The 10,338-nt window shown below is 30.5% G+C and overlaps 1 protein-coding gene across 1 annotated transcript; it reads left to right on the forward strand.

The window, feature by feature from the left end:
* Window positions 1–5,771: 5,771 nt before the first annotated feature.
* On the forward strand, window positions 5,772–8,574 carry LOC149240656 (cysteine-rich receptor-like protein kinase 2). The gene is made up of 7 exons (XM_089370262.1): window positions 5,772–6,639; window positions 6,839–6,976; window positions 7,072–7,211; window positions 7,322–7,532; window positions 7,631–7,865; window positions 7,948–8,092; window positions 8,209–8,574. Exons 1-7 carry the CDS (start codon window positions 5,772–5,774, stop codon window positions 8,572–8,574), a joined length of 2,103 nt encoding a protein of 700 aa, XP_089226388.1.
* The last annotated feature ends 1,764 nt before the right edge of the window (window positions 8,575–10,338 follow it).

Below are 10,338 nucleotides of genomic sequence, written 5' to 3' on the forward strand. Positions count from 1 at the left end.
TAAATCATTAAAAATATTTTTCAATTGTGACTAACACAAAGAAGAAAATCATTGTAAAAGTATGAGCTAACTCTCACAAACTACATAACTAAATTAAGTATCGGAGAAAAGAGTTGAAATTGAAAGACACTTTCTCCTTGAGTTCCCTACACACCTAAAATAAAACTCAAATGCAAAATATCCATTATAGTAGTGACCTTCCTAATCTCTTAAGTCATCTTGACTATGATAAACTTAAAGATACTTCTTTTATTGTTTTTGAAGCATACAATTAAGATTCTAAAGGAATCTATTTAATATTTACATTTCTAATGTTTAATAAACCAATTAGAGTTTCAATGGGCTTAACCTTCATTATCATATTCTTAAAATTAAACTTATTAATTTTGACATAATGCCAATTGAATTTAAAATTAAATAGAAAACTATATTTTTAACATGGTATTAACATTATCAATAACAATTCTATTAAAATAGGTGTTGCAAGGTAGCTAGTCTATGTTACTCATGTGCAAATTTTTCTTTCACAAAAAAATTGATACATGAACTAGAAAAATTAATCACTTGAGGGGAAATGACTTGTATAAAATTTGGTGGGTAGTAACCAAAGTGTGAACATTCACATTTTTTCTCCTACTTATTAAAGTGTTGGAAAACACATAAATAATGGTGGAAAATATCTCTTGGTAAATATATTTATTTAGGTCTTGTTCATGTCTTTTTTTAATATAAATACTTACCTAAATTATGGGGAATGGTAACTGTGATAAATATGTTATAACATGAATATGCCTATTTTCAAAGATTTTAATTTTGGGTGATTTTTTTATAAAATATAACAATGAAAAATTACTACACAAAATTCAAAAATCATAACATAAATATTGAAAATGTATCTAGAAATTATGTCAAACAAAATTCCGAAACAGTTACCCACATGACATTCTGTAAAAATTACAATAAAACATTTAAAATATTATCATATCAAATATTTAAAAAAATAAACATTTCAATAATATTAAATTTAATTTTTAAAATTAAACATTATAGCTACTATTCAATAATACTAAACTAATAATAATCAATACTCAACCAAAAAGATATAATAATCGATCAATAAACAAACAGATCGCCAAAATCATGCCTTTTTAAAAATTAATAAAGTATTACCACAACGATATGATATATTAACACAGCGGTACTGGTGGAGTCAATAAAGAAGGATATCCTATAAAATTAATTATACATAAGTAGGACGAGCATCCATTTTTAAAACCTTGATTTAAGAATACTCATGGCTGAGATCATCAATATTCCAGCGCGGAGTACTTAGTCGACGTAAGAGAGGAGAGAGCATGAATCGATTATTCTTGCAACATGCATGCATAAACCATGCTATTTACGTATCAGCTATGCTCGATCCAGCATGTCAATGATGGTTCTTTTTCTCATGTTTTCTTTTTTCGGGGTCTTTTTTTCTTCTTTCCTCACTTAGGTTTCATTTTGTGTTCCATGCAGATCTTATTCCACAAAAATTCCCTCTCATTTTTGGAAGATATCCAGGATATGTTTTGATATATTAGGTCTTCACATATAGATTTGTTTCAGCTCCTGTTTCAGCTCCTTCTTGTTATAGGTCTTTTCTAGCTTTTGCTAGGCCTCAGCTAATATCTTCTGAATTTTCAGGAACAGCCAACCGCCATGATTTGGCTTTTATGTATCTGCTCATTATATTTTCTTAATATAATATATGATGATTTTCTCTTTGAAAAACCATGCTATTGGTTATTTAAATATTTATATTTTAAGATTTTGTATTCTTCATATTTTCAATCATTTTTTATTATATTTTGCCAATATTTACTTAAATGATAGATATAAATTATTACATCGGAGTAAAATTATGTTTAATTTAATTATTGAATTGAGAGAATTTTATACCTTTTAAAAATATATTGTTAATGATAGATATAATTTATTACATCAGAATAAAATTATGTTTAATTTAATAATTAAATTATGTTTAATTTAATAATTATTGACTGGAGAGAATTTTATACCTTTTAAAAATATTTTAACAATTGATATGTATAAATCATGCTATTCGTTTTTTAAATATTTATATTTTAAGTTAATAATTATTGAGTTGAGAGAATTTTATACCTTTTAAAAATATTTTAACAATTGATATGTATAAATCATGCTATTGGTTATTTAAATATTTATATTGATATGTATAAATCATGGGTTATTTAAATATTTATATTTTAAGTTTTTGTTTTTTAGTATTTTAAAATATTTTTTATTATATTTTGTCAAAATTTATATAAATGATAGATATAAATTATTATATAAGAATAAAATTATGTTTAATTTAATTATTAAGTGGAGAGAATTTAATATTTTTAAAAAATATTTTCACAAGAGATTTCGATAAAAATCTATGTTAATTAATTTATGTCTATATCTATTTTTTATAAATATATATAAAATATGGTTAAAATTTATACTTGGTATTATATATTCTCTTAAATTGAAGACTTTAGTGATCCATAATGTATATAGATGTCTTTGGGATTAGTCACATAATCATGAATTGGTCGAAATTTCGAACCAGTTAATGTGGTCCATCCTCAAGACAAGGTGAAGAATCAATCGATCTTAAGATATAAATAATAAGGATGCATCATAGTCTAGAATATGCTCTCAAAAACTAACCATTGATAAAGTAGTTAAATTAGGTGAGTAAAATAATAAAATAATGAAATAAACTAGCTGTTAGGAATAAAATATTAAAACGTTATAAATTAGTTTAAAACTAGCCCTTAGGAATATTATATTGATTATAAAGTTGTTAAAACAATATACATTTATTTATAATTAATTTTTTTTTAAATATCTTATTAATCACTAAACATTTTAATTCATTATATCATGGTCTTTAAATATACTTTTGAGTCAAAATTTTAATATTTCAATGCTTTAATAATAAGGTCTTATTAGTAATAAAAAAATATACTATTAAAGAAGAAACCCTAAGTTAAAGAGATAAAATGAAAAGAAGGGGGAGGGGGTTATTAATTAGAATTAATTATAAAATTAAAAATAGTTCTTAGATCTATTAAAACCACAGAAAGTAAAAGAAAGAGAAAGACCTCAATTTTTTTTATAAATTTATGAATCGTAAAAAAAAAGAGAAGAAGATAAAAATAACCACGTAGGGCCGAGGGGGAATCAAGACTTGAGAGCTAGAGAAAAGCTCTTACTTAGTTTCCATGCATCATCCCTATTAAGATTTTTGGCACGCCTTTCAATCTCAATTGCTTCCCTCAGCTTCATATGGTAGAAGTGATTTACCGTAGTAATGACCTTGGACTGTTCAATGCATACATGGTGATTTTTTTTCTCTGCATGCTCAACTAAGGCTGACGAGCGTGATCGGTTGTGTCTAATATCAGCAGCATGCTCATGGATTCTCTGCTTAATAGACCTACTTGTTTCCCCAATATAGGGGATACCACAGGAATAGGGAACAAGGTAGACGCCCTTCATATATTTAGGATCAATAGGGTCTTTGACAGATCCTAACAAATTCCTAATGTATGGAAAGGATTGAAAGAGGAAGCGACATTAGTCTTCCTAAGGACATGGGAAATTCTATCCGTGGTTCCCTAGATATAAGGGAGGCGAACCTTAGAGATAGGATCAACACTAAGGGTTTGATTCTAGCTACCTTCCATGCCCTATGGAAGGCCTTGAGGCATTGCGATCTGCTATACACATTCCTTCTAAAAGCTTCAAGAAGATGAGATTTCTCTTGTTCAAGGTGGCTAAGATCAGAGATTCTTAGAGCGCGGATAGCAAGAGCACTGAGCACCACAAGTTTCTGAGCCGGAAAATGATTAGATCTAGCATGGAGATATTGTTTCATTCGATTTTTCTTTCGAAAAACTTGTTGTGTCACAGAATCATCATCCATCCTAGAAAGGAGGATATCAAGGAAGGGAAGGGAACCATTTTCCTCCACTTCCATGGTGAACTTGATGGAGTCTGAAAGAGAATTAAGGTGGTCTAGAAACAGATCTAATTTCTCCCTCCCATGAGGCCAGATGACAGACGTATCATCCACGAACCTTTTCCACTTCTTAGGACGAAATCTAGAAGTGGCTAAATCCTTGGTTTCAAAATCCTCCATAAACAAGTTAGCAACAATAGGGGAGAGAGGGGAACCCATCGCAACACCGCAAGTTTGCTCATAGAACTCACCTTAGAAACTGAAAAAGGTCGAGGTGAGGCATAGCTCGACTAATTTGGACGTGTCTTTGTCAGTGATGCGGTTGATGATGTCAATGGCTTCCTGGATGGGGATTTTGGTATATAACGATACGACATCAAAACTAACCAACAAATCTCCAGGTTTGAACTTGGTATCTTTCCACTCTTGAGCAAAGGAGGCAGAGTCTTTAACAAAAGAGTGAGTGTGACATATGAACGGCTTAAGCTTTTGAGCTAAGCACTTAGCAAGAAGATAGGTGGGACCACCAATCGTGTTAACAATTGGCCTCAAGGGAGCTCCAAACTTATGAACCTTCGGAAAGCCATAAATCCTGGGGGTTAGGGGATTGCTCTCAATGAGCTTATGAGACAAAGGATTAAGGGAAGGACTCAATTTGATAGCTTTTGCTACACATTATATTACACTGTATTTTTTTTAATAAATATTATTATTTTTTTTGGAGAAATATATAATATTTTAATATTTATATTGAATAACATAGTTTGTTTTACAAGTAGATAAAATCTCATCTATACGCACAATTTTTAAAATTTTTAAAAATTTAGTGAAATATATATAGAGAAAAATTAATGTAAGTCATAAATAAAATATTATATTGTAAAATATGTATATAAAATTATATAAAATAACTAAAATAAAATATTCCAATTTTAACCATATATATTATATAAAATAATTCACCAAACAAAATTATGATTTTGGTAAAAATATCTTGAAATTTATTCAAAATTTCTTATAATCATGAATAAAATACTTAAAAATATTTTTAAAATATTAAATTTCTTTAAATATTTAAAAATATAATTTAAATAGTAAAAAATTATATATATAAACATGAACCATAATAATAATATCATAAAAAAATATATGAAATTCCCTCTACAATACACATGAATCATGAAGTTTATATACATATATTTATATTTATTAATTTCAGAATCATAATTATATTTAAAAATATTTCTTATTTGACTTAAATCATTTTTTAAGTAAATTATCTAAAAAATTTGGATATTTAAATGGCTATAAAAATGTTGGATTGTTGCATTGTATACATGAATCATGAAGTTTATATATATGAATATATTTATATTTATTAATATGAAGTTTATATATATATATATATATGAATATATTTATATTTATTAATTTCAGACTCTATCTTTAAAAATATTTCTTATTTGACTTGAATCAATTTTCAAGTAAATTATCTAAAAGAATTTAGATATTTAAATAGCTATAAAAATGTGTTCCAACAATCAAGTAGGGAAATTGGGAAATTTGGTCCCACATGTCTGGTAAGCAAGACTATATATGCAAACCCCCAAAAAAAGCGTGATTTCTTCCGTTAAGAATAAAAGGCTTCCACATTTAAGGAATTTACGTGGAAACTTTCGACCAAACTGCAAATGAATGCTGCAACTCGAATTTGCCATCGCCATTTCGGAAGCAACACCACTCATTAATTTAGCATATGGCGAAGCGTCGCGCTGATGCCTGGCAGATGGCGATAATCATAAAGCAAATCATCATTATCATCCTACTTATCGTGAGTGCCTGTATACTTACGCCCCTCGCAGCCTCTGATCCGTACAATAATTTCGTTGTGGAGTTTTGTGAGAATAGCGAATATACGAACGGTAGCGCCTTCCAGAGTAATCTAAACCAGGTTTTGGACTCACTCGTGGAAAACGTTTCTACGATCAGATACGATACAACTACTGTTGATGGGAGGCAGAATAGCGATAGTACGGTTTATGGGGCTGCCCAATGCAGGGGAGACTTAAATTCCTCCGATTGCAAACAGTGCGTGGAAACTGCACGTAGCACTATTATATCCGACACTAATGGATGCAGCAAAACTTCTGCATCTATTATACTAGACGGCTGCTTCTTACGTTACGACAATCAAAGTTTTTCCAACAATTTTAGCGAGAGCGCAGAAATGCATGTTGGGTGCAACCCAGGGGAAAACAGTCAGCCAGAGTTCACAATCACGATTAGGGCCCTGCTCCTAAATATTCTCTATAAAGCTGCGAAGAGTCCCAAACTTTTTGCTGCAGAGCAAACCGTTCCACCTTATAATTCCACATATCATATCTACACCTTAGCGCAGTGTTGGGCAGATCTGTCCACGGAAGAGTGCGAGGCGTGCCTACAGTTTGCGTTGTCCCAAATATACTACAATTGCACAGCTGGAGCTCTTGGGTCACAATTCGCGTCTGTGAACTGCTATTTGCGTTCCGAGCTTTATCCATTTTTCAACACTTTGATACTCTCGCAGTCGCAGTCGCAGTCGCAGTCCCCATCGCCGACTCCACAAGAAACCCCTCCAAAATCCGGTATCTTCTTTTACATAGTCTATAATTATCAGGAATATAGTGGCAATTTTGTAAAGATTTCATTTTTGTGAAATAAAGCACAGATAATAACATATAGTTTATAATTATTATCAAGAATATGGTGGCGGTTATATGAAGATTTTATTTTCGTGAGATAAAACAATGCCAATTGTGTGAGAATTCTTGTGCAAATATACAGAAGCAAGAAGACCTAACGCGCTTCGGATAACCCTCGGTGTAGTAGCCGCTATTGCTGGATTGATTGCAGCCACATCTCTTTGCAGATGGAAATCTTCCTCTCTTCGGGAACACCTGGAATCTCTTTCTCGAACTGGAGGTCTTGAAGTAGCTAACTACTAGCTTCTATACTATGAACTTCTCTCCCACTTCTTTACCGCAACTTAATTAAACGCTCTGCAATTATTTTCGCAGGCGACAAAGGAGAAATCAGCTTGTCGATGAGTACAGCGAATCCGGAGCTTATTTTCAAATACGATACTTTGAGAAAGGCTACATCTAATTTTAACGCGGAGAAAAAACTCGGCGAAGGAGGCTTTGGGTCCGTATATAAGGTTAGCGTTTGGTTTTAAATCCAATTTAACTCATTTTAAAGGAGATCACATTGTTAATCGAAAAACCACAGAAATGTTTTTGACGTGCTATAATGTTTACTGATCGGCAGGGGGGTCTACCAGATGGCAGACAGGTCGCAGTGAAACGGTTGAAAATAGGTTCAAGTCAAGGAGATGTGGAATTTCTGAATGAAATAAATTTGATAAGTCGTATTCAACACAGGAACCTAGTGAAACTGCTTGGTTGCTCAGTGATAAATTCAGAAAGGCTACTAGTTTACGAGTACCTCCAGAACGGTAGCCTCGACAATATGATATTCGGTAGCTTATCCCTCTTTAATGGCTGCACAGATCCTGATTCCTTCGAATATTGGGATTGTGTTTGTAGCTTGCTAATGTTTTTAGTCTATGTTTTGTAGATGTAAAAAAACGCCATTTACTCAATTGGAGACAGAGGTATGAAATCATAGTTGGAACTGCGCGTGGACTGGCATATCTTCACGAAGAATCTGACATTCGGATTATTCATAGAGATATTAAAGCAAGTAATATTTTACTTGATTATCAACACAAACCCAAAATAACAGACTTTGGCTTAGCCAAGCTTTTTGATGACGATAAAACCCATGTCAGCACTAGAGTTGCAGGAACTTTGTAAGTATTCTATCTCCAGTATTGTTCATATAATTTTCATAGGTTAAGATATGGAAATTTCATTGTACACACTATTGTACAGCGGTTACATGTCGCCTGAGTACGCGTACCGCGGACAGCTAACAGAGAAAGCAGATGTATTCAGCTTCGGAGTGCTTCTAGTTGAAATTATCAGCGGAAGAAAGAATCAGAGTTTGCCTCAAGACAGGGAATTTCTCATCGAACGAGTAGGGCTAATGTGGATCTCATCTTTGAAGTTGATGATATTTTCAGACATGTCCATAGAAGTATGAATCCTTTCTAACTAAAGCTCTATGTTTTGTTGACAATGGTGAATTAGCAGACATGGAGACTTTATAACGCAGAGAGAGCTTTAGAAATTATGGATTCTACGTTCGAGGGTAGCTATTCGTGCGAGGAAGGGACTAGAGTGATTAAGATTGGTCTTCTGTGCACTCAAGCAGCTGCGTCGCTGAGGCCTTCTATGTCTCGGGTGGTGTCGATGCTCACGAGCGAGAGAGAATATCTTCCTTCGCCCGCAACCCCTGCTTTCATTGATCTGGATCGGGTGGGCGCACCTGTCTCTTTCATTGATCTGGATATTGTGGGCGCACCTGCTTCTGACAAAACACCAGGGGGTACAGCAACTTCTTCCTCGACGTACTCCGATGTCGATTCTGCAGCTGTCGATATTCACCAGGGAAGGTAGAGCCAACGTGAAAATCAGCCTACGCATTTTCGCATTGTATTATCTTACCTTATCATTGTAGCTCCTCACTTATTATACTAAACAGGGTTAATTTAACGATCAGAGATAAATCTGGAAATTGTTTAGTTAGAGGACGAATTTGGAGTGTGGCTTAAAATTAAAATACAGCCTGCTCAGTTAATTCATCCTGATATTGATAACAGGAAATACTGTTTACTCATTTAATTAAAAGATAAATATGTTTTGTATTTCAATCCATTTTTAAAGCGGAAACGCCCTTAATTATTTATACTTTTTAATCGTCGCTACTTCTTAATTTTTGGGTTTAATTATAAGAATCTACAAGATGAACTACTGTTTAATCATTCAAATTTTAAATATAAATTTGTTTTTATTATATTCATTTCCGTCTTTCTAAAGCGCAAATGCTCTTAATTATTTATCTTTTTATCCTAAGTTGAAATACTGTTTAGTATTTTATATTCATCTGAATTTAAAGCGCAAATTCCCTTAATTATTTATCTTTTTATCCATTTTAATCGTTGCTTTTTGACATATTTAATTTTAAGGTAAAGCAGTTGACATATTTAAATTTATAATAAAATATTATAAATTTAAATTTATCATAAAAACTATTTCAAATATAACATTCTTAAATATTGATACTATTGAGTTTAAAATAAGTTTATATACAAAAATATTTATACATTCCATAATAATAAAACAAAAAAATATTTGAAAAATCATAATTAAAGCATACCTGAACGGTCATTCAAAGAAATACAAAAAAAACTGAATTACTTCAACAAATCTTAATTAAAACATAATTGACAAAAAATACTCTATCGAAAAAGTTCTTAATTAGCCATCGCATTTGAGAATGAGATGGGAAAATAAATAGAAAAATTTCAATCAAACATATCTTAATTAAAACTTAATTTACAAGAATAATTACTAAGACTTAATTTACATGAAAAACTATTAAGTAGTCCTTGCAAATTAAAGGTTTTTTTATTTTCGATAGTTGAATCAGAAAAACTATTAAGTAGTCATTGCAAATTAAAGGTTTTTTTATTTTCGATAGTTGAATCTCAAATTTTCTCTCTGAGAAATTTTTTTTATTTAAAAGATGTTTCTGATTTGTCAATATAAATTAAATGGTCATAAATATTTAATTATCTAATTTTATTAAATTTCAAATTTTTTTATAAATTAATTAAATTTTATTTTATTTTATAATATTATTATTAATTATAAAATAAATTCATATATATATAATAAAAATATGAAGCAATATTTTTAACTATAGAGATTTGTTCTCATTTTAATATGGAGATTTTTAATTTGTACTTATCTTTTGTTACAATATCATGGTTTAGATCATCGCAGACCATGGCAGATCAATACCACATGTCTAAAAAATAGTAACTTAATTCATATGACACATCATATAACATTTTTTTAAATTAATCAATTTAAGTAAAATGATAAAAAAGACATAATTACTTTGAAGATAAATCTTAACTTTTAATTATTGTATACTACTATAAATATTCTAAAATATTCGGTGAAAATTAACTTATTACCATCCGATCTAATAATTTTTGATAATTTAATCAAACTTCTAAAAACGTTATTCCAAATTAAACACACTTATTAACATAATTAATAACTTATTTTATAAAAAATAATTGTTAATTTTTCTTTAACAAATTTTGCATTGGATGAACTTTGTACCTTACCATTAAATATAATATTTTATAA

Source organism: Pinus tabuliformis, chromosome 8 (genome assembly GCF_031772625.1).
Source record: "Pinus tabuliformis cultivar Carrire ecotype Pingquan chromosome 8, CPIR1, whole genome shotgun sequence".
In the NCBI taxonomy this organism is placed as follows: domain Eukaryota; kingdom Viridiplantae; phylum Streptophyta; class Pinopsida; order Pinales; family Pinaceae; genus Pinus; species Pinus tabuliformis.